The sequence below is a fragment of the Oreochromis niloticus genome, linkage group LG16, assembly GCF_001858045.2.
Source record: "Oreochromis niloticus isolate F11D_XX linkage group LG16, O_niloticus_UMD_NMBU, whole genome shotgun sequence".
Classification (NCBI taxonomy): domain Eukaryota; kingdom Metazoa; phylum Chordata; class Actinopteri; order Cichliformes; family Cichlidae; genus Oreochromis; species Oreochromis niloticus.
The window spans coordinates 31,944,873-31,970,113 of record NC_031987.2 but is presented as its reverse complement, the minus strand read 5'-3'; the positions used below and the strand labels follow the sequence as shown (position 1 = coordinate 31,970,113).

The 25,241-nt window shown below is 40.0% G+C and overlaps 1 protein-coding gene across 7 annotated transcripts in view; it reads left to right on the top strand.

Annotated features, from left to right (window-relative positions):
• dgkg (diacylglycerol kinase, gamma) overlaps positions 1-25,241 on the top strand; it is a 141,602-nt gene that overhangs the window by 101,356 nt on the left and 15,005 nt on the right. For 6 of the 7 annotated variants that reach the window (XM_019353241.2, XM_025903505.1, XM_019353240.2 and 3 more), the window contains one exon: positions 4,537-4,738. In XM_019353241.2, coding sequence (XP_019208786.1) covers positions 4,537-4,738 — 202 coding nt within the window. Of the gene's footprint in view, positions 1-4,536; positions 4,739-5,450; positions 5,556-25,241 lie in introns of those variants that run through there. The other variant, XM_025903506.1, reaches the window with a different exon arrangement.

Genomic DNA, 25,241 nt, shown 5'->3' with positions numbered 1-25,241 from the left:
GCTGATCACCAAGCCATTCTTAAGGAAGTGAAACAGGGACAAAAGTCTGACTGAAGATCAGTCAGTAACACAGTGTTTTGATTTGTTTTATTATTATTATTAATCTGTGATTTCATCATTGTTTATTATTACTACTGTTTCGGTTTTGTATTTCTAGCGCTCTAGTCCTTCTTTGCTCTGTTAATTCCAGTTCATAGGTTTCGTTCTGGTGCCCCCGTGTTTAGTGTAGGTTTAGTTATGTGTTCGTGTTTGCCTTCTTGTTCCCCAGTCAGTCGTGTCTCATGTCGCTCCTGTCCCTGTACTCAGCGTTCCCTCTGTTCAGTGTCTAGTCTGGGTCTCTGGTCTGTTGTGTACTTCCTGTTTTATTTTGACAGTCCTGCTCTGTGTTCAGCCTCTGTTCCCCGTCTCGACTGTGTAATTAGTACCAGCTGTGTTTCCCTTCTGTCTCCCGTTTCCTGATTACCCCGTCATGTATTTTAGTCCTCTGTCATCCCCTGCTCGTTGTCGCGTCTTTGTGTTGTGTTTCTCCCGTCATGTTTCGAGCCGGTGTTTCGTAGTGTCCAGTTTAGTTTAGATTTAGGAACAAAATGTCATTGCTGCCATTGTAGCATCCACTGCTAGGAGCTGCCCTTTAGTGGTGTTTTAGCTGATTGTGCACTTCTCAGTTTTTCAGCGGCTGGGTTAAAGATAGTTGTCCAGATTTTTCCACTGTTTCAGTGATACATTGCTGCAGAACCTGAGAAATTGAAAGCTTATAAAAAGGAGATGCTGCAAAAACTTGAAAAGATTTAGCTAAAAAAAACAAAGAGTCCACTGATTGTTTCCTTCCAGTACTCAGCAGCAGAGTTTTCAGAGTGTCATTTGGCATTTAGCATTCAGGAAAGGACTGCAGCTAGTGGTAGTGGTATAAATGGTGATGGGGCTGTGGCAATATCACAGTTGGATCGCAACACAACCAATGTGATGACAATGAATTCACCTTGAAATTTAAATTGGTAGATATGGTGGGCAAATTCAGGAACATTTAGCAATAATTAGAGGAATCGATTCCAGTAGAACAACAAATGAGAATAGCTGAGACTGCTGGTACCCTGATGAGATTATTACACAATAACAAATGATACAGGTCACCCTGACCTCAAGGCAATACATTTCTAGTGAAAACGTAATCAGTTAAATGAATCTCAAATCTTGTAACTTGTAACAGTAACTGCAGTCCTACATGTTCTTTTAAAAGTCAAATATATCTCCTCTCTGAGTGTTAGTTAGAATTTCCTATAGCTGTGGTCCTAGCTGGATATCAAGCTGTTTTTTTAATCAAACATTCAAGCCAACCGAGAAACAAATAAACCTGAGCTGTTAGATGTCGTGACTTTTTTCATGTAAGCTTAATATGACTTTTTATATACCCCCTGCTCCTGGTTTAAAGCAGAATTATTCAGCACAGTTGCACATCGAGGACTTCAAAACATAATCATCAAGTCTGTGGGTAGTTTGATGAAAAAAACCCAAACAATAGATTTGTTTAACACATTCAAAGCTTGTTCCTGTACCGTAGCCTCTCAGAAATGATCACAGCAGCCAGCGCTCAAAGTGCTTTCTGAGAGTGTCTGTGCAAGTTACAAAGCAGGGCTTTCATGTAAACACACAGTAGAAGCTTCTCACATGTGACCAATCACTCAGGGTAGAGTAAACAGCAGACACATGTACAGGCAGGGAGAGTCAAAGGCAAGAATGGACAGATAGGCATGCATGTGGAACCAGGACACCCTAGGCCACAGGTCGATGATCAGTTTAGTGATCATGTATTCACCTCTGCAGCCGTAGACACACATGTGAATAGAGGTGCTGAGGTTTCAACCAATGACCAACTGGTGGTAAGTTGGATCAGGTGGCGGGGGAGGGTGCTGGATTAACCTGGGGCACGTAAATGTATAGTGAAGGTGCGCTGGGGACACCTGGCAGAGCCACCCGTCCACCAAGTGGAAAATGGCTCAGACAGTGGCTGAAGCAAAAATACGGGTGTGGGAGGAGTTCGGGGAGGCCATGGAAAAAGACTTTCGGACTCCCTTGAAGAAATTCTAGAAAACTGTGAGAATTCAGGAGGGGAAAGCGGTGCTCTACCTGAACTTTGTTTATCCTCTCAAAGATACTCGAGGGTGCATGGGAGTTTACCCAACCAGTGTTATGTTGACTTGGAGAAGCAGACCGTGTCCCTCGGGCTGCTCTGTAGGAGGTGCTATAGCCCGTTGCTACAATCCATTCGATCCTTATACAACCATTGCAAAAGCTTGGTCTGTATAGGCAGCAATAAGTCAGGCTTATTCCTGGTGGGTGTGGGACTCTACCAAGGCTGCCCTTTATCACTGATTCTGTTCAGAATTTTTAGCAACAGTAATTCTAGGCATTGCCTAACGGTGGAAGGCTTCCACTTGAGCACACTCAGAATCTTGGCTCATGCAGATGATGTGGTTCTGATGGCTTCATTAGGTGGTGCCCTCCAGCTCGCCCTGGAAAAGTTCATAGCTGAGTGTGAAGCAGTGGGAACGAGAATCAGCATGTCCAACTCTGTGGCCAAGGTCCTCAATCGGAAAAGGGTTAAGCCGGAGGTTTCATCAATTTAAAAGGGAGTTTTTCCTTCCTGCTGTCACCAAAACGCTTGCTCACAGTTGGTTTTCTCTGTTTTCCCTGTATTATTGTAGCATCTTTACCTTACAATATAAAGCACTTTGAGGCATCTGTTGTTGTAATTGGGCGCTATAAAATTGCATTGAATTGAACTGAATTGCAGATCTACACCTGTCTATGATGACAGATTTTGGAAACAGCCAAAGACTGGGATAAAAGTTGCTGGGTTGTTTGGTCAATGTCATTGTCACTGATTCAGAAGTATAGTAGACTAGAAGTAGAATATCATGTATCCTACAACAGAAACATATAAATGATTACTAAATAGAGTACTTCAATCAATATAGTTAATTGAACTGTGAATCATGCATAGCTACTTTAGTAGAGTCCAGGAATAAAAATATAGAGCTGGAGATGAACATAGTAGGTCACCTTTAAAGAAATGCACTCATACTCACTGGTAAAGCCATTTAGTGTGATTATAACTTTTTAAGATTTGAATGTTATTCATAATGAGAGAAGTGAAGAGATTTGCAGTCAGTTATGTTGTTTCTGCACTCATCAGTGTGTATGTACACTTGTTTCAGGTTCCACATGTGCTCCACAGTTTTACACTGACACGCTAGGTGATAGCACGTCTGTGTTTTCTTTGCATGCCTTAGGCACACAGTGAAGTCCGACATGTGTGGCTGCTTTGACTCAGCACTGCTCAGCCGTGCTTGCTGAGTCACAGCAATGTGTTGTTGACATAGGGTGAATTATTTGCTGAATCTAGATGATGTTAGATACATAAATCAGAGTGAGGCTCAGGAGTGCCAAATGGAATGGCTTTCTATCAGTTAATTCCTCTCAATATGTATAGACAGTTGGCCAACTTATTGTGTTTTATTGTTACATGACACAACAGTACACTTGGCCACTGTCCACGTGATGCATCAGGACAGAATAAATCTCGTAGTCATAACAACCCACTCTATTGATCACTCTCTTATTCTTTTACACGCTGAGGCCGACAGTTTAAAGCATCGGTGACCTTTTAACTCAGTGTACATCAGCTTAACATGTTAACAAGTTTTAAATAAAACACTTTAATTGATTTATTCAGGATAGTATATATATCACATGTATAGTGGCAATTCACAATAACAGTCATCTCAAATATTACAGTACAGAAACCCCAAAATTCAGACAAGTCCCTATGAGCAAGCACTTGATGACAGTGAGAAGAAAAACCTCCCGTTTAAAAGGAAGAAACTGTGGAACACTGTGAAAGAGAGCCAGAGCTGAATGAGCTGAAGGCATATTGCCTCAAGGAAACAGCAGCTGCCTGATCCAACTCTTACTACAAGCTTTTTAAAAAGGAATGTTTTAAGTCTGATCTTAAAAGTAGAGATGGTGTTTGTCGCCTGAATCCAAACTTGGATCTAGATCCACAGGAGAGAGAACTCAGCAGAAGCTGAAGGCTCTGCCTCTCATTCTACTTTGACACAGTCTAGGAACCACGAATCAGCCTGCAGTCTGGGAGCCAAGTGCTCTGTTGGGGTAATAAGGTCCTATAAGGTCTTTAGGATATGGAGGGGCTTGACTATGTCCTGATAATTACTGTGCACATTGTAATAGTATGGAGAAGGCCTTTTGACAGTGAAACACACTGAAAACATTTCAAATGTATATTTCCAGTTGTAGCATCATTACTATATCTCTGCACAGATGGACTCCATGCATTATGGATGGCTGTTGGATAAGGCTGCATTGCATATTAATACATACCCTGGTGTCAGTCATTCTACAGCTTAACTGAAATACAGAAGAATAAAGCTGAATAGTTAGACTTTTGTGTCCTTACAAGCATGACATGAAATCTTTTCATCTTTTTTTAACCAATTATGTCCTTTGTTGCCTCCTCAGTGCGATGGGATCATCTTAGACCTCAGCAACACGTCCTTAGAAGGCATCGCTGTGCTCAACATTCCCAGTATGCATGGCGGCTCCAACCTGTGGGGCGAGACCAAGAAGAGGAGGAACTATAACCGCATGAGCAAGAAGGTTCCTGACAGAATGCCGGCCAGCACCGTGACAGACGCCAAAGAGCTCAAGTTTTGCATGCAAGGTGAGTCAAAGGTGAAGGCGGATGCAAGAAGCCAGAAGCTGTTGACAGCAAGTGGTGATATGCTTTTCTATGCTCCAGAGAAATAATTTAAAAGATTCAGATTTCAGAAACTTCAACATAAAAATAGGCACCATCAAAGAAAAAGGACAAAAACGCTAAGGCAGAATGTTTAGGCAGCTTCCTCGTGCTGGCCCTGAGATTGAAATGTGTGTGACTATGTATGATTCACCTGCAAAACATCCTCAGATTCCCTCACTAACATCGCCACAACCATTTGCTACAAGGCTGAAACTACTATGAGTGAAGTGGATGGAGTAGTTGCTGTGCTTCCATTCTGGTGCATACATTTTGTTTGCATTAAGTGTTTTTCAAACAGATTCAATGATGCCACTGACTCACAGTTAAGGCTGTTGTTTATGTTTTGTTTTGTTTTTTTTACTGTTTTTACGTGAAAAGTAAAAAAGTGTCACAGTGGTTTTTTTTAACTAACTGACTGGGACAAGATTTGCTGTACTTCCAAAGATCTCCTGAGTATCTCAAAATTGTTACTTTTGGGCTCACAGTTGTGGAGGTGCTGTGGACTTAATTTGGGATTTATTTTCCGTGTGCAAATTTAAAGATGAATGGGGGCTTAAATGGGAATAACACTGCAAAAACACGTGTGACTTAGTAATTTAAATATATAGTTTTTATATATATATTTATTTGACAGTGACATCGATATATTTGAAGCAGGAGAGAGGAAATCCGCAGCCAGAGCAGAGCAGGCATCAAAGACAACAGATGTGACACTGATTAAGTCACAAACAGCACGAAATGAGGAGCTGGGGTGGAGGTGGGTTGCAAAGCAGCTTGCAGATTTGAAGGATCTGTAGGTTAAAGCAGCTTGAGCAGCAAACCTATAATGAGTTTCCTTTTTGATACGAAAAATATCAGCCAAGGCAATACTACCCACCAACCAAAATAAGAGCAAAGCTTTTTAAGGTTCTTTTTTGGACATATTTCACCATCATTGGACAGCACCGAATAGGAGACACAGCACAGAGGAAGAAAAACACCGTAAAGGGCTTTGGCCAGACTCAAACCCATGCTGCTATATTTCAGCCATGTTTCAAGTTTCAAGTCTTATTGTCATGTACAGATAAACAGTGTAGCCACATTTATCCATAATGAAATTCTTTGGCTCGTGCTCCTCAGCTTTACATGAGCATATAGAGAGTGTGCAGTTATATTCAGAAGAAAATAACACATGTGGCATATGGTCATCTGCTCAACCCCAGAGTACAATGTTTTCTTGGGTTACTGAATCAGAGTTTGACTTAGCATGGGTTTCATTCAGTGCACTGAGCCTTTTAGGAAAAATGTAAAATGTCTTCAAACTTTACATAGTAGAACTACAACTTGTAAAAAATACTTTTTAAAACTGTTTTGGGGCAAACTTATGAAACTTTAAAGCATTTTGCTCTTTTGATCAGATACAGTTTTTTTGTGCTGCTGGCAAATGGTATTAAATGTGTTACTTCAAAATACTTTCCCAGATTCGTTCCAAGATGGCTGCCAAGTGTTGAGATTTGCTTTTAGAAGGTCTTTCTTAAATGCTTGTGTGGTTCTTACACCTCTGTATCACCCAACAACACGCTGTCTGTTCAGAGCTCAAGTGCTTTAGATCCAAAACCTTTTTTCACAGAGGAAATCTAACAAGCTCTCAATAGAAAATTTAGGAATGTTCTGTTTTTAATAAGAAGGACTGGCGTTTACACAATTCCAAGTGTAACCTTTCATTGTTCTTGAGGCGCAGCTTCCTAGCCATCTGTCGTTATTACAGGCATAAGGTTTTTATTTTATAGGCACATCATCTATGTAGCACCTTTATTAATGCATTCGCCTGTAGAGAGAAATTACTGAATACTTTCTATAATGAATCAGCTATTCTAACTGAACATCTCCAAATAGCATAATCATCAGCACAATCGCTCACCGTCATCCCCTCATGTTTTTTGTCTTTATTAAGACAGAAAATGCTTAGAAATAGATGTGTTGTATAGATACTGAGGCATAGTCTCTCAATGTGTTTTGCAAATTATGCTACTGTAACAATACTGTCACTGAGGTAGTCAGACAGATGGAGGCACAGTGTAGTTGCCAGGAAATAAAGATGCTGTAAAGTATTTCTCAGGACAGTAAATGTAAAATAGATTCATTCTATTTATTCAGTGGCTCCTGGAGTCAGGAAGTGCTGGCATTTAAGGACAGTGACAACCGTCAAACATCTGTTATAGATGACTGCTTCAGAATGACCCCAACACTGCGTCAGAGAGGAGACAGGAGAAAGCTGAGTAAATAAATAAAGAGAATTATATAAGAGGGACGATACATGCCGACACATTTTTTTCAGACTGTCCTCAGATCCATGTTACCTTTCAGCCTCTGGGTGTTTCGATGGTGTCTCCTGGATCTGAGACAATGATGCAATTAACACAAGTTTTCTGATATTGATACGTCCAGGTGGTGAGTGGTCACTATCTGACTTCACACTAACATCCAAAATACTTTTGTTCATCCAGTTTTGTTGTACATGTGCATTGACAACATAAGCATTGTTGTTGTTATTATTATTATGAGTAGAATTCATAGTACTTGTAGTAGCAGTTATGGGTAGCACTATATTTAAGGGATTTTGCAGTGCTTCTGTACTGCTTTCACAAAATTGATGTAATACCATCACTGCTGAGTCAGCTTGATTTACTCTTCTGCCTTCTTTTCTGTTTGCCTGGTTCACGATGTGAGAGTGTACAATGATTCATTTTAGGAATAAAGTTCTTCTCAATTACTGAAGCTGAATGAAAACAAGTACAGTGTTCTCTGTAGATTAGTCACCAAAATAACAACACATCAAACCACTGGCTCACAATTTACTTGGTTTTTAGATTTATTGAGAAAATGATGTCCTCTCCTTCTGGCTTGTCCTAAATGATAAAGTGACTGACAAAAGATGAGCATAGAGATTATAAAACTATCTGCTGGTTTTGTAGTAGACTATTGAAATACTAGAATTTGATTGTTTAAAATAGAAGCACTTCTTTGACAGTCTCAACAGCAAACCAAAAGATTTGAAGCATTTTATAAGGAATTATCTGACAAAAGACACAAACGGCACGCATGATGGGGAGATGTAGCTCAGAGACCCCCAAACTATCAGCTTTTCACTTAACCTGTTAACACTCTGAGGTCACAGCAAAGACTGTTTATATTTTTTTAAAGCCCCCCTCTGAAGTTGGAATCTGTGTGTGTGTGTTTGTTTGTTTGTGTGCGTGTGTGTGTGTGTGTGTTTGTTTGTGTGTGTGTGCGTGTGTGTGTGTGTGTGTGTTTGTTTGTGTGTGTGCGTGTGTGTGTGTGTGTTTGTTTGTGTGTGTGCGTGTGTGTGTGTGTGTGCGTGTGTGTGTTTGTTTGTGTGTGTGTGTGTGTGTGTGTGTGTGTGTTTTTTGTGTGTGTGTGCGTGTGTGTGTGTGTGTTTGTTTGTTTGTGTGTGTGCGTGTGTGTGTGTGTGTTTGTTTGTATGTGTGCGTGTGTGTGTTTGTTTGTTTGTGTGTGTGTGTGTGTGTTTTTGTGTGTGTGTGTGTGTTTGTTTGTGTGTGTGCGTGTGTGTGTGTGTGTTTTTTTGTGTGTGTGCGTGTGTGTGTGTGTTTGTTTGTGTGTGTGTGTGTGTGTGTGCGTGTGTGTGTGTGTGTGTTTGTTTGTGTGTGTGCGTGTGTGTGTGTGTTTGTTTTTGTGTGTGTGTGTGTTTGTTTGTGTGTGTGTGTGCGTGTGTGTGTGTGTGTGTGTGTGTTTGTTTGTGTGGTTGGGGTAATCGTGTTCTCCAGAAGCTTTTGTAACCTCATTGTGACTGTGACCGTCTCAGCTCCTTAATGGACGTGAGTGGGCGTAACAGTGTGTGTGATTACGCCCCTTTAGTGGCTGAAAAAAACTGTGTGTTGGCATTACAAGTGGTTTAAAGTGTAATCTTCTCTAAACATCAAAGATTAATATTAATCTGACTAAGTTGCAACTTTTGGATAGAATTAAGAGTTCTTACTATCACTATACTCTTACTGTCAATTTTTGTTTTTGTTTTTGTTTTTTTGTTTAGTTTTGTTAAATCAGCATGTTACAGTTATATTTAAGAGCAAAACTAAGATGTTTGAAAAGTACCTGAGCTGGAATTTTGGATAGTGTTTGTTTTTTTCTTTCTTTTTTATTCTATTTGACACTGCTGTCCATGTGACAACACATCATCTTCTTCCTAAGAAAGACCAGTTTATTCAGTAATGCTTTCATAGTTGAAGCTGTGGCTATTAGACAATCTGGATAATGACACTTCAGCTTGCATGGAGTGTTTCCTGAGAAGAGTTTTTTTCTGCTGCACCACATCGAAGCCTTTAAAGATTTAAAAACACCATAATAACTTATTTGGGTCTGGAAGACCTTTACCTGTTCTATAATTTATACAAATATCTTTATATTTAAATTGTTATGAAATAAGTATGTGAGATTTACAAGCAGTAACCTCTGCAGCTAACAAAGTGAAGCCAACTGAACATGCCCTATAGACGTCAATTTTAAAGCTTCACGGCTTTAAAAATCATATTTTGGCCTGGAACAAAAAAAGAAGGTTTTGAAATCTACAGAAAGTTGATCCCTTTGTAAGAACTACATCAGTATCATCTTTGCAACTGCCCAATTTGGGGAAGTTAAAAAGATGGTAAGTTTTTGCTACAATAGATTTAACTGTTGTAGTTACATGTTGTAGGGCTGTTGCTATGTTACACACCTTAGATGTGACAGTTATCTTGACTGTAACGACATGGCAGCTTTTGAAATCTGTGACGGTGACTGACTACCAGCATCACACTTCTAACTGCCACTGGCTTCAGGACTTCTAAGACAAATAACATCTTTATGCATTTGTTTAATGCAAACCAGCTTATGAAATGCGACAGTGTGATCCTTCCTGGGGACTTAAAGCTCCTGCACCTGCTGCTGAAAGAAAACACAAGTGTTGTAATGAAACCTTGTGCCACAATAAAAGACTAATTCACATCTGAATTTTTCAGATTCACGGTAGAGTTTAGTGCAACTATAATGTAGAACATGTGAAAACGGAAATTTTTTGCCGATCACTTTACCACCAGGTACACTAAAATACAGCAACAGTGTTACAATGTTAATATTAGTGGAATTGCTGTTTCTTTATCTTTTTTTTTTTTTTAATAATCTTGGGGCACTTACTATCTAAAGTGGCCTTAAATATCTTGTATTATAATTTGGAGCTAGAATAATCAAATTTAATTGTAAATATCCTTCCTAAATACATCTTAACCCAAGCACATAATGATTAGTTATAGAGAACCGACTGGGAAATACTGTTCCAGTGATATTGGCATTATTGTTAGTTTGAAAATGTAATTATTAAATCCATGAAACATCCTGCATTGTTCATAAGTGTTTCTGGTGAACTCTGGTCCTTCATTACTGAGGCATTCATAATTAGTTACACTTTTTTTATGCACCATCATGCACCAACTCCTCACACAGAGAAGTTACTCAATAGCCCCTCGTGACTTCATGATTACCTAACCGTAACTCACCATTTATGTTCCCTCATGCAAAGTGAACTGTGTACAGTAGTTACTAAGTAACTACCCAACATAATCTTCACTATTTTTTCCTTAATAGGCAATCACAGACTGCATAATACCCAACAAGTGTTTCACTCATAATGTTCAGACCACATTAATATTCACATCATGTCATTAGGGATGTGTACACCCACTCACAGCTGTGGAGCTGTTACTGACTGAATTTGTTGATAATGTTCGGGTAGGGAAAAAAAGTGCCTCAAGCTTAATGGCCAGTACATAAAGTTACGCTTTAAATGTGACAGTCTGTGTGAGATTGGTTTCTTTTTGCTGTTCTGTTCTTTCAGTTTAACTTTGCATGTGGTCAGTCTGCAGGAAGACTGCAGTCAGAGCCTCCCCTCAGTGACCACAAACAATAGAAAATAACTCACTCTGTGCTTTCACCAAGGTTTTTTTGCATCCATCCCACTTTCGTTTCTTTCACATAAGTCTGCACATCGCTGCTGACTGAACTAAACCTTGTTTCCATGGAGATCTCAGTGCTAGACTGAAGCAGAGAGTTCAAAAATACAGGAGAAAAGCTAGAAACTGAGGGAGGAAGAAATGATGAATAGTGCATTCAGAGTTTGTTATTGCAGTCTTCACTCTCGTCTGCATTTTAAGTCCAGTACGATGTAAGATGGTAAGATTGTTTGCTGAGTGTGCAGTCTTTAGCCCAAACACTGGGGCTGCAGGGCACTGCTCAGTCCATATGTCCAAATATTAGACTTTTACTCTCTATAACTATTTAGACCGCTGTAAATGCAAGAGCACTCAGCTTATGTTGTTAATCTTCACCCAGGTTTTAACTCCTGACCCAAATCCACAACACCAGCCTCTTACCAAAGAGGTAGCTGTCCTCACTTGAAGTGATTTTCCTTATCTCATTATACAGACTGACCAGAAACAAAACCTGCTCCTTTCAGTTGTTGCTGGAGTCAGAAGGAAGGTATGATCTGATGTTGCAATAGAAATCAGCATTACTATTTATAAAGGATTAATAAAAGAAGAATCAGTGATTGCTAACTTTAATCCTTTCCAACATGGGATTTTGGTGTATTTAGTTCTCTGTTGTTGTAGACTGGATGATCCAGTTTAACCAAAATAAAAAAAGCTAAAAATGTAATAAGAGCTGAGTCAGCACTACTCTGACAGAGAAGAGCCAACAATATGTAGACATGTCATGTTCATCAAGATCATAAATAACAACCTTTTGGGGTTCTTTTTGACTGCATTGCAACACACAAACATGGACATGGATTGTGCATTTATTTAGGTTAGATAAACATGCATGTACGTCCATGCGTTTCTATTCCAAGTGTTCAGTGGAAAAAAGTGTGTACCTCTAACTAGCTTCACCCACTGTAGTTTATAGCAGAATAAGTTTATTTCTTTGTGACTTCATTCACATTGTGCATGCTGGCACCTTTCTGATGGAATCTCTGTTCTCCAGAGCAGTCTCCGGGGATTTAACCTTTATTGAATTACACTCTCCTGCTAATGCGGTTTAGAAGCAGGAGTGCTTGAGCTCCAGAGAGAAACTGTGTGCTGGCTCTGCATTTTCTATTTCTCTGTGCGTGTGCGTGTGTGTGTGTGTGTGTGTGTGTGTGTAGGTGTGTGTGCGTGGCTGTATATCACCTCTGTCGCTGTCTATGCCTCCCTGCTTGTTTATCATACTATTAACTGTTTATGGCAGTTGCCTTCTGTGGCACAATAAACTAAAGCTTTTAAATCCATTTGCTGTAGATAATGCAATCAGCCAGGGTCACCCAGAGAGAATGAAAGGAGGCCTGGGTGCTTCTAACCCCAGTGATGAAACTTCAGTCCTGTGATTCGCCACCTTTGCTACTCTGGTCTATGTTCTATGATTTCATACTAAATAATACAACAATAATAAATAATAGTCACTTGACTTGTTGAAAGGGGACCCATACTTTTCTTTATTCTCTGTCATATATATTATGTTACAACGGTGGATGTTCTTCTTCATATTATTCACGGTCAGTGTTTTAATATTCTCCGCGAGCCAAAAGATCAGGTTACAAGTTGCTATAAACACGCTGTTCCAGACAGTTTTTCTGCTCTCAGATCTCTGTGATGTCAGTTAGAGTGAATATTCACCACACATGTGGCAGACTAGCCACCTGCTAACTCCAGTGTCGTATTGAAACCTGTAAATTTGGCCACAAAAACACTACTTTCAAGAGTAACAAGATATAATAAGAAAAAACAAAATAACAAAGAAACATATTCAGTGTGTGTATAAGTCATCCCCACAAGCCAAAACACTAAACACAAAGAACGTCATTTCCGCTAATCCACCTACTGTTTAAATGTTGTAAGTGTAAATGGAGGGAAAAGGCATTCACATGCTGGATGAACTGAACACCTGCACTGAGGCCCAGTATAAGAGACGACAATCTGAACCATGAATCATTCAAAGCTACTCTCGCAGCGTGCAAGAGCAAAAATGTAGGTCTCCAAAGAGAAAGAGTGGGTCCTAGGGGACCTACTCTGTTAATACTGAAAGGTTCTGCTATTAATGATTAAAATTAAAAAATTATTCTGTTTGCAAAAATGTAACTCTTGGCGTGCGTGATCGATATTTCTCCTTTTGCTTTTGCTTTGCTTTTTCTCATTTTGCTTGAGATAGATTAGAATATGACTATTTGTTTCTGACTGCCCAGCACAGATTTCACACTTCTGTAGTGACTTTTCCTGCAGCTCTGAGAACTGTTAAAATGTGTTTATGGTTAAGGCATCGACTGTGAGGCATGCGGCCCCTACCTCACATCCAGCTGAGACCTTTATTGCATGCCAGTGCCAGCCTCTTTCTGCCTTTGCTTCTGACAACCTCTCTGCTCTTACTGTCTAATAAAGCACTTCACACTCAGATACACCTCAAAAATTCAGCCCTAGGTCAGGTACCCTTTGACAAAATCAGGCTGAGTTAGTTTACACTTTTGTAAGGACTGTAGCACCACCCACGTGCAACATGAATAACCCAAATAAAATAAGGACCAAGTGTAATTAGGGGATTACTGCAGTAATCTTGTAACGTGCCTCCTTCTGTCCTTACCTCATCTTCTAGTGTGGCTGCTGTTCTGACATCAATGTGTAACTTTCACTGATTTAAAGAGGACATAAAGCATTAAAGTTTTGTGTGAGGTGGAGAGATAAATTCAGCTGAGTGAGAGAAGACGGTGAGGGCTGGAGCTGCTGACAGAAACAGGATTCATGTAGGAAGGACATCACCACGCTCCTCCTCGACTTTTATCTCCGCACCATCTTCCCCCTCCCCTGTTTATTTCCTTTATGCTCCTGGATCAAGTTTCCTCAGCTTCCTGCTGCCAATTGCACTGGAAAGGATGCATAAAAATAATGTGCATGTGGCACGCAAGCTTCTCATGAAAGGAACTGAAACTATGAACACTGAGTGTGCTGGGTAATGGGCAACATTAATCAGTAGCAGCACATTAATGCAATTATCTTACCATTACTAGTAAATCTAGTCAGATAAAACAGTCCTTTGCTCCGTTTAGAGAACAATGTAACAGCCAGAGCCAAAATACATACCGTGTGGTCAACTAATAGTGTAACTGTGACACTCATGACATCCAGTAAAAAGAAAAAAAATCCTTTTATTTTAGTAGAGCGGAATAATACAGGCAGACGGGAAATAAGGAACAGAAAGATGTGACGTGCAGGAAAGTCTGAAAGTACGGGAGCAAACCTTAATGACTGTTTGGTGGCACTGAGCCCATGTGAAATGCACACATGATACTGGATCGCCCGATGTTTTTAAAACTTTTTCTTGCATCACATGACAATTTCCATCCTGTGTAGGCCAACTGGAGTGCAGATGTAAACACTGTGATGTGCCCTCAAACGGTTCTAGTCTTTTGTTTTTTTAAGCCAGTCAGTTGAATAGACTGACTGTTGTTAGTCTTCTCTGTAGAGAAGACTCTGTAGAGTCGCACAGATCGCACATGAGCTATGATTCATCGGTGGCCAACATGTATAATTGATGCCACAATCCAATATGACATCGCAGGTTTGAGCATGTTTAGCAGCATTCCACATGTGGCACATTTACATGTATTCTGATAAAGCATATTTCTGTGCCTTTTTCCTGACTGACTAGCACATACAGGCAGATTTCTGTGTGTCTGAGATGATCAAATTAACGAAATCGACTATAAATAAGAGCCAAGAATAGAAAAAAAGTGTTTGAAATGGAGTATTTAGAGGACTTTGAAGCATTTGGCTCTGATGGATTACAAAATTTCACTACCAAAAACACTAATCAAAAATGCTGCTCCCCATGCTACCCGATCCTACCCGTGAGAGAGTGTGACCACATGACCACCAATGTACACACCCTTCAACTCAGATGAAAACACAGCTTCACATCTATGCATGTCAGGTGAAACCGAGAGAACCATCTAATTCTTTATAAGGTGACACAAGTAAACAGGTCATAGTAATCTAAACAGAGCTTGTCTTCATTCCAGTCTTTTAATGGTACATTTTTTTCAAGAGTACATGTGCAAGTTATACCTTTATATTGATGCAGAGTTTATGTTATGAGCATAACTCTAACCCTGAACCAAAATAATTTTCATGCCTACAACTAGCAAAACAGAAAGTGAAAGGGAAATTAACTGTGGGTTTAACAGCATAAAAGTAAACTTCCAACAGTTGCCAGTGTTGTAATGTCTGCACCTCTGTCAGTGTTTCAAATTCAACTATTTGCTTTTGCTGATCTAGTATTGCCATAGCAGGTGCATCTAAGCTACAGCACCCACAACAGCTTCTCACAAAAGAGCAGTATTTGAGAGCTTGAGACTGAGAACAGTTTAATAAAGTAGTCTTAAGCTGCAGGCAGCTTGTTGATTAAGATAATCAAACTCTGTGTTCCTTGTCGCCACAGGGGCTAAAATCGCTGTTGGTATTCTCTATTTACCTTAAAACTATAGACTGTTTGCTCAAGGTTGAACCCCGCGTCATAGAAAATGTGGCTTGTGGCTGTAGTAGTGTTGGAAACTACTCCGTCGTATGAGTCATGTAATATAAATCCTTATTCAGTGACAACTTGTTTGCAATTTTCACACAATTAGCTTGACAATGACAGGATGTAGTCACTGCTGCTGGTGTTTTAGAAACCTGCTAGTTCAGGTATATTCTGACCTCCATTCATGACTCATTTGTTTTCTTTCCCCATTTGTCCGACACCGTGCCTCTCCTCTCCTCATCCACCCTTCACATCAGAGTTCTCTCCCTCCCCTTACCTCTTCATTCTTCCTTCCCTGCTTCCCAAGACCCACAATTCCACCGCCATGTCTCCCACCCACTCTGCGCAACAGGAGTCCAGCTGTGACACACCACAAAGGACTCTATTTTTAGGACAATTGCATCCACACTGCATATTGTTGTGTTCTCACATAACAGAAACAGCAGAGTATAATTACTCTGATCACCCCCACCAGTCTGTGTGGCTGGAAATAGTTCCTGTATGAAGTTGGAGAGCTGCTCAGTGTATGGTGGGAGAGCGGATGACCTTTCAGTGATACATTTACTCAAAGTTAATGAATGACAACTTGTACAAGAAGCGATCACTGTCGTTCTCCTGGGAATGGAAAACATGACACATTTCTATAAGCTTATTAAAATTGAAGAGGAATATAAAGTGTTCTTTCCCACGTTTGTTTTTCTCCCGTCTGGAAAAATTCTCATGGCTGTTTGTATCTGGACAATGCTGGGACCGAAATATGACATTTTACCATCTGGGTCCTGACACGTCCAGGCAAGGATTCAGTAGCAGGCTGCGTGTATGTATTTTTGTACTGGATCATAGTAACATAGTGTTCTTTGTCAGACGGCCAAGTGCTCTCCCCTGTACCTTTACCTCTGCTGGGTCTGGCGAGGTGAGCCGCAGTTCCTCTTGACCATCTGCCATAACTCCGACCACCCTGAGACAATAACAGGCCGGCAGTTGAGGGAAGGAGAGAAGGAGAGAAAGTGGGCGGAGGAAGGATACACAAATATGTCTGCTTATAATTATAGTCCCACACCTCTAGCTGATGCAAAATGAAAGCTGCAGCTATTTCAGAAAGGAAACTGTAAATAATCTCTTGGTATAAATAGCTCATTGCTCAGATAAAAACAAAAATGAAAGTCAGCAAAACCACTCAGAAATGATTGTGTGTGAGATTTTACCACCAGTAAGGCTTGGCATTGATGTTTTGGATGTATTGTGAATAGTTTCAAGCTAAAATAAACAGATTGGGAAGCACCACCTTGAAATTTTTAAGAACATATCACAAAGTAGTTGAGATATCAGGTTCCACTCGAGGAGGGAATATGACGTCTTGATGGAGTTATGCAATCTGGCACTGCTCTGTTTTCCTCTCTGCTCTGAAGTACTTTACCAAGAAAACAATAACAAGGGAGGATTGTCTCAGTTTTCTTTTGGTCCCCCAAAGTGATTGCTGAAAAGATGCTGGTAGGTGCTGTGGACTCGTGGTAGCAAAAGAGATGACCTGAGCCGTCAGAAGCTTGCAGAGTTTTTGTGGGTTTTTTAAACATTTCAAGGCCTGATTGACTCTGAAAGACACTGCCAATATAACTCTAGCTTCCAGTAGGACTCTCCTCATTCAAATATCCAATGTTGTGATTATGTAAAAGTCTGGTTCTGTGTAATAGCAGCCCTTTTTAAACGGTAATCTCCTGGAAAAATCAAGATACTCGGGGAATTCGTTTTTGGGCTTTTAAATGGCTCAACCTCTTGGCTATTTTTTCAAACCCCTACCTGGAAAACATCCCAGAGTCTTTCAGCAACAGCTCTACAGCTGAACAGCTTCAGGCTACGTGGTTAAAAACACTTTCTGAAGAACAATAAGTCCACTTGTCCTTATCACCAGGCTGCAGCGAGATCTAAAAAGTTCCCGCAAAAATTCTCCCCAATCAAGCAAATCACAACAAAGCTGCATCCAAATTCACACAAGCGCTACAACCATGAAGTTTTCTTTGCTCGTGGATCATTAGCCGCTCTTTACAATGCCAGGATCCTCACACCTACTCCCTAGTGAGAATGTAACTAAATTTGGTTGTTTGCTACTACATGTGAGAAAAGACAACTGTAGAACATGTCCTGACATGATCCTCGCAGAAATGCTCAAAGTGACATTTATTTGCAAAATGTGGACTACAGCCAGATTTATGCTTTAGTTTTCATGTCAGTCTTTCTACTGAAAATGTAATTTAGGCTTCAATTACAGGATATTTTATATTGATTTCCATATATTTATACAGAGTTACAATAGTGGATGCTGATAAACATGGGTAAATTTATACTGGGCACCTGTACCTGTGAGCCAAAAGTGTCGAATGCTAAATCCTCCACATCAGACAGATCTTTCCTCTGGATTTGTATGTCTGTGCGAGTACCTCGCCCTGTCTAAGGCCCCAACCTCTTGCTGTTTAGACCTTTCTGTTATTGAGAGCAGCAAATCACAAGAAAGATATCGTAAAGTTAGGAGGAAGGGAACTAAACCAGCTATTTTCAAAGAGAGAGTAAACTGTAGGACTGCATCAAGACCCAATGTAAGATATATTTTGCAAAGCTCCTCTAATAGATTCCAAGAATACAAATATGAAGCGGGTAATATGTGTGATAGTTGTCCTTTATTTCTCCTTTTTTCTCATCTTTTCAGTTTACATGTTTTCATGTCATTAGAAAAAAAATAAGGTTTTCTCAAAAATTCCCCAGAATCAGCATTTCACATGCGTCGTTGTTTAAAATGACTTTTCTGTGGCTTCGTACTGACTGCACAGCAGAGAAAATAGTGCAGCACAGCAGCAACAATTCTCACTGCCCGCTTCTTGGCAAAGCAATGCCATCCCATCCCAGAATGCACTGTAGCTGTGTTATGTAAGAGGCTGTTCTAGTCTATTCTTAGCTCTACCTCACTGAGAAAGTAACAGTGCTGGTTGCCTGAGAGTCAAAAGCGCATAGAGATCTGATGAGGCGGGAATCATCAGTGAGGTGCGAACCAGCACAGTGGGCTATTTTGCCATCAGGCTCTCACACTGGGACACTGGCAGGACGGCATGCCCATTTTTGGTATTTGGAGGAAGTAGAGGTGTAGAGGTGGGCATACGAGCGAGCGGAATTTATTTTTAATACTAGAACAGGAAAGAGATGTATAAATAGTGCTGTTTTAAAAATAGGACACGTCACATTGACAATTTCTAGTTCTTCAAATCTAGCAGGAGACATCTAGGCTGCAACTTTCCTCACAAGCCAAATATACACTACAATGTGTCCATGTTTACATCCAGACTTCTAGTTAATTCCCATCTGCTGTGCGGCCACTGTTTCACCAGCCCCTGCTTCTTGAGCCCCTAGTCTCCAACTGTGCCATTTTTTTCTCGATGGATGTCGAATCCTATTATAATTATTTCCAGGAAAGCTTTGCAGAAGCAGAGCGATGTATGCAGCGAGCATGTGTCTGGGCCTGTGTAGCAGCATGTAGTCACAGGATGATGTAGGATCACGAACACGTGGCCGGGGCCCCAGCTGTCATTTAGAGTACTGGGATTTTGTCCTGAGAATGTTTTCTGGGAACTAAGTGTTCTGTAGTGGGATAGATAAAATGTACCGGATTTGAACTGTAAATATGTTTTATTTTTCTAAGTGGTAGAATAAAGAAGAATATATGCTTATATGTCCAATGTGTTATACCAAAACCTTTATATGCTTGCAAAAGGTAAACTTAGTAAAACAAAGCTATGGAACGACAGGCTGAAGACCAAACCACTGTGAGACATGAGGGGAGTCCATTTTTCAGACTGTTTCTATATTTAACGTTGTGTAACATCATATAATTGCATTTACAATGATGCAGTGAGAAGGACAACTCAATTTCACACAGTGCAGATTGTAGTAGAGGTTAATATTGCCATAACTGTAGACATTTTATAGACATATTTAAGACATATCTAGAATTTAAGAATTTATTTATTAGGAAGTAAGAAAATTCAGAGATGTTAAGATAGTTGATTGCAATGATAATCTCTCCCTTTTTTACAGCTTGGAACATTCAGTAGCCAAATACCGCTTAGCTTCCATAAGAGTTTCTAAAGGGCAAACACACAAAACGTATCAGGTGAACAGATTTTCCTTCAAATACTGTTTTTCTGCTTTAGGCAGCGAAAGAAATAAACCCTGCCTGTGCTCTGCTACAACTTAGAGATGATAATTTGCGAATGTGTCTCAGTTTGTTATTTTTTTAAAATGAACAAATTTAGTATAATGACTTTTTTCTTCATGTGACTTTTATATCTGACCTGTTTGCAGAGATGAGTTAACACTTTGTCATGCATGTATTGATATTGTTTAAAGAGAGACAGATGACGTGGCTCATATGTGCCTACTGCTCATTCTTTTTCTGCATCTAAATCTGTATTTGTCACCATAGATGTTCCAGCTGTATTAGTGTACGAGCTAACTCCTATGCACTCTAGCATCAATAAAAACATTTACCCATCACCACACTTTCAATCACTGCATGTACTTGGTATTACACCCAGCTATGTGTCAAAGCCAACACCAAAGCTGTGTAATGTCCCCCAAAACCACAGCTACACTCAGACTCATGAAGTAAATGAGACGGCTGGCCCATTCAGTATGCTTTTTTTTGTAAACTGATCTGTTTACTTCTTGTTAGATTGCTTTTTTAATAAACATCGCAAAACAGGCAACTGTATCTGCGAGACCTCATTAACAGTGCGGTCACTGAACTGAATCCCTTGACCAGTTCAGTAACTTTTGGAGCATTTTAATGTAACTGTCTGACAAATAACATGGACTGCTGTGTGGTCCACTGCCTCCAGTTGTTTTGGTGTTATTTTCCACTAATTAGCCAGTATGTGTGTCTGTGCATTGTACTCATACAGTTTAAGGATGCAGCTATGAGTGGAGGTTTCTAATAGTTCAGTCACATCAGAGTAAAAATGGGATAGCAACCTCTATGCAAAGCGGTAAAAAAAAGCAAAACAAGAGAACGGTGATTAAGTATTTTTTCATATTCAGCAAGTAGTTGTGGCAACCATCTGCTCACACAGAAGTTTAGCATTCAACAGTCTCTGCCTCTGGACATCTACTTTCAGTCAGTTCCACTATTTACGAATTTCTGTTTCAAACCCTTCACTGTATTATCTCAGACTGCATGTAATTGCCAACTTGACTCCATTCAATCACAGACTGATACTGACAGCAAGCTGACTGGGAGTGGTCACAGATGTGGTCCCCGTCTTTAAGGCAACAATATTGCAAGTTCAATGCATATGTTCGGATTACTTCTGGGCGCGTGGTGATCGCCAATCAAAGCTTTCCATAAGGCAAGAGTGCTAGCATTAACTGATAACATAGCACTCTTCTATCTTGCCGCTGTTAGTTTTTGCCACTGCTGCGAAGAGCTGAGGAGAGCCCCAGACAGTGGGGTCGCCCAGCATCCAACCGAGCCCCAGGCCCAGAGACCTGAGATCCACGGCCCTTCACACCCTGGAGGGTGCGCAACTGAGTGGGGGGGGGTGCCAGGCCCCGCCAAGCAGCTGCCGGGAGTGAGCCAGTAGACACCCGAGCACCCAGCCCCGGACACAGAGAACCACCAATTCAGCGAGCTAGTTTCATTGTTAAATATAGCGATGTAGCAAGCAGACACATTTGTTTGCTAATTAGTGCAGGTAACAGACTAATAAAACCCTAAAATTAAGCACAAAATTCTGCTTCCTGGTCTGTATACAGTATGTGTGTAAAATGCACTGACAGAATTAGGTATGCCATGTTAGCCCGCCCCACTTTGTAGCCCGAATTTCCTAATTTTAACATAAATATCTTTTAAATATTTATATTAACACACATATTTGTACATAATGAACATAATGAGAGTCCGACTTCTTTTCCTCACACTAACTTTTCAAATGCATTTACAGGCAGGCTTCTAATTCTTAACGGAACTCACAAAACTGAAGTTCAGTCTTTGAGTGATTTTTAAATGTGCGCTCTTTGCTCTGACATTTACTTTTGAATTGTCCTCTGAAATATTAAAGAGTACCAGTGAGTCAGCAGCAGCAAACGTTTTCCCCGATAAACTCTTATCATCATCGTCGTCGTCGTCGTCTTTGGAGCACTTTGCAAATACCACACATGTACCAACACATGGGAGTGCTTGTATTACTCAGCAGGTATTCCAATTTCACCAAAGAACCGGTAACTATTCATTTTTTAAGTAGATGCAATAACCAAGATGAGAAATGTTGCAAAACCAATTCCAGTCCACAGTGGAGCTTTTTACCCTCAAACCATAAATCTATATTAGCAATTAATAAGATCCATAAGATTTGTTACTAGAATGTTTTTAATGACTGATCAGGTCTTTTCTTCATCTGTGACATATTCATGATCTAATGTCATTAATGAAAATTGAAAATTATACAAAGAAAATTTAATTAGACAATTTTTATGTTATTGTTACAAAACGACTTCTTTTCAATACTGTTGGAAACGTAAGTTTTAGATGAACTAGTGACTCCAAAGTCCTTCAGTCAACATGATATTCAAATGAAGTCATCAGCAGACTGACAATGCATGGCTGGGGGCATGAATGACTTAAATAAAAGGAAAAGCCAGTTAAACTGCCTTATGCCACACTGGTTACATACTGCACCACCTTGTTTCTTAAAATCTTCAACACATCAAGTTTTATGAGACTTGTTTTGAGTCCGGTGGTGCATAAGCCTTTTGCCAAGCCCAGAGCAAAGAAGAAACACGAGCACTTCCTGTTTGTATTTTGAAACAAAGCCAGCAGGGTCTGACGAAATTAGCAAATTATTAAACATTGTTTAGACCGTATCAGACAGACGGAGCCCTGCCAGTTTCAGCTTTGTAGGCTGGATGCAGGAGTGAGACGCTCGGGGAACGGCTCGACCAGCTCTGTGGGTGCTGTTGGCAGACATTTGTTCTTTACTTGTGCACAGAAGCAAACTTTGCTGGAGCCTTCACATCAAGCATTATTTATCTACTCTCTCTGTACTTTGATTTTTTGTACCTTTTCCCCACCATTAACATTTGGAATATTCACCCTTTGCAGACATTTAGCGGAGGCTTTGGCTGACATTTTAAGCTGTTGTTGAGTCAGTGCAACAGCATAAAGGCACTCAGGAGAAACCCAGTGCCTTTTGTATGCATGAGCAATGACTGCAGCGCGTTCAGGTGTTCAGCTGGCACCTGCCTGTCTGCCTGAATAAAGTTAATCAACTCTCAGCGCGCCACACTAGCCTGCATGATTAGCCACGGAGGTTACAGAAGCTGGGATATGACTCAATCCAAAGTCTATTTTTTGTGCCCAAACCACACTATCCACTCTTCATTATCATTGTTATTATTATTGTTATTAAGTATAAATACAAAATAAATAAAAGTCAAAGTTCTTCAGCTTGGTTCTTGTTCCTCTGTGATCTGTAAGCCGCCTCAGTTTATTAGTGCAGACAAAATTGCCACCAGCACAAATTCTTCTGTAGCGCCTCACAAATTATCACACTGACTGTGAACACAAATCATTCATTTCACAACAATTTGTAAAACATGCAAAATTGCTGCCGGGCCACTCGGACCCATAATTCCCCCAATCACAGTGGATCCTTTAAAAGCTATGTGAAATGTCAGATGACATCATCAATGACCTTTAAGATCATGTCTGTAAATATTGACTGTAAGGCCTCGCACCTGTCTAACACAGTGAGAACAGAAAAGGGAAAAGCCGAGCAGAAGGTTTGATGAAGAGGCACGGCCTGCTAAAGCGTTCACAGTCTCAGAAGTGACAGGGAGCACTCTGTGTAGCGCATTATTTAACCAGGTCTGATTGTTTTTGCTGTCACATGTCTAATGTTTGGGAGAGACACAGTGAAAGGAAGCAAGGATAAGAGTGTGTGGACTGTTAATTGTGCCAGCTCTGACCCTACTGTAGTGATGATTTTTTCAAACTGTGAACAACGATGAACTGATCAGAGCTGATGACTGAGGTTCCTCTGGCTGCCCGTGGAGACCAAATCTGAGTCAGTCCCTGGATTCTCCTATTTATGTTTATTTTTATATACATTAACACTTACGCTCACAATGTATGTCTGTATTAGCCATACAGGTTCATTTTAATCCACAGTAGGTAGAACAACACATTTGTTTTCTAAAACTGAGATGACTTTAGACATAAAAACAATGAATACACAAGAAAAACACAGACTACAAAGAAGTGCTGGTGCAGAGCATTTCCATCATGTGACTCAACTCTTACAGGATATATTTTACCACTGAGAGTCTCCCACGTCATCAGGAGCAATGTAATTCCAGTGATGGACACCAGTTCGCGGTGCCTCTAATGCCTTTAATGTCTATTTATTTTTTTTCTGGTATCATAAAAAGCTTATAGACATAAATGATTACAAGGGTTATCGCACTAGCTAGGCTGCAACTTCAGTGGATGTTATGAATAATTTACTGTTATGAATAATAACAAACGGGCAGCATCCTGTGCAGCATTACAGGAGAATTACTGTGAAATCTTCCCTTTCAGTGGATCCACACGCTGCTAACTACTCTTGGCTATTTTTCTTTTTTCTGGGGGCTTTTTTGTTCACACCAGCCCAAAAAACACACCAACCACACCAACTGTGCAGCAACAGCATTGATGTTCTAATTTAATCTGCTGCTTGCCCATTTTAGAAGTTTGAAGGCACATTAAATAAGTAGCCTGCATAAACAGCCTTAGTGCTGCTATGACTACTGTCTTGAAAAGACATGCCAATGTTACCAAATATAGCTTGAAAGGATTTGAATGAATTCTGATCAAACTTTGTAGGGGTGTAGAGTGGGCTCGTGTTAACAACCCATTAAAATTTGGCTTACATCAACAAAGGTCTTCAAGGTCAACTTAATGATATATTTGCTTATAACCTAGAAACTATGATCCTTTCAACTGTGCTATGTACATTGTCAAGATATAAAAAGTACCATCTAAGGATTTAAAATATCATTTGACCTCTGAACTCCCCTTTAAGGTCTGTAGAACGATCTGGTCAAAGTGATAATAAAGCCACACAAATGTTTCTTAATACCAGACAGCATGTAGGCATACAGGGAACAATATATGAGGATTCTAAATGTCACATTTTAGTTTGCATTTGATCTCTAATAACACTGTTCCATTTCACGTCTGCCTTGGTCTTTATTTCTCCATCTAATTAAAAAATAACTGTACTCAAAATTATGTCCAGTATATTCAAATGGATTTCAACAGGGCAAATAACAAAAGCCTGCCCTTTTATTCTTACTGCACAACAAATGTCTTAAATTGTGTTTAAAAAGATCAAAGAAAACAAGATGACTCTATGGGAAATACAATACTTCTGCCATAAAAGTAAATACTGCCCAGAAGTGAGCTGAGGTTTGAGCTCCAAGTGCTTCTTCTTTAAGGGTTGAGTAAGGCAAGAATTTATGTTTCTTATTCTTCCAACCCAAAGTTGTGGGGACCGTTTTTTGTTGTGTTTTTTTTCAGCTTGAAGTCATTTCATGATGAATTAAATGACAAAATCCCAGCTGCCATAGAAACTGTACATGTAACTTTACTAGTGCTGTCTGTTTTATTAGAACAAATAACTTTAGTTATATCAGGCCAGGGTGAGCTGGAAGCATGCTAGGTGGTAGCATAGCTGTGTATGAAAGTTGCTATCCGGTCTTCAAGGGATGACATGATGAACCCTGCTTTCTGGTCCAAACTATTTTGTGTTTA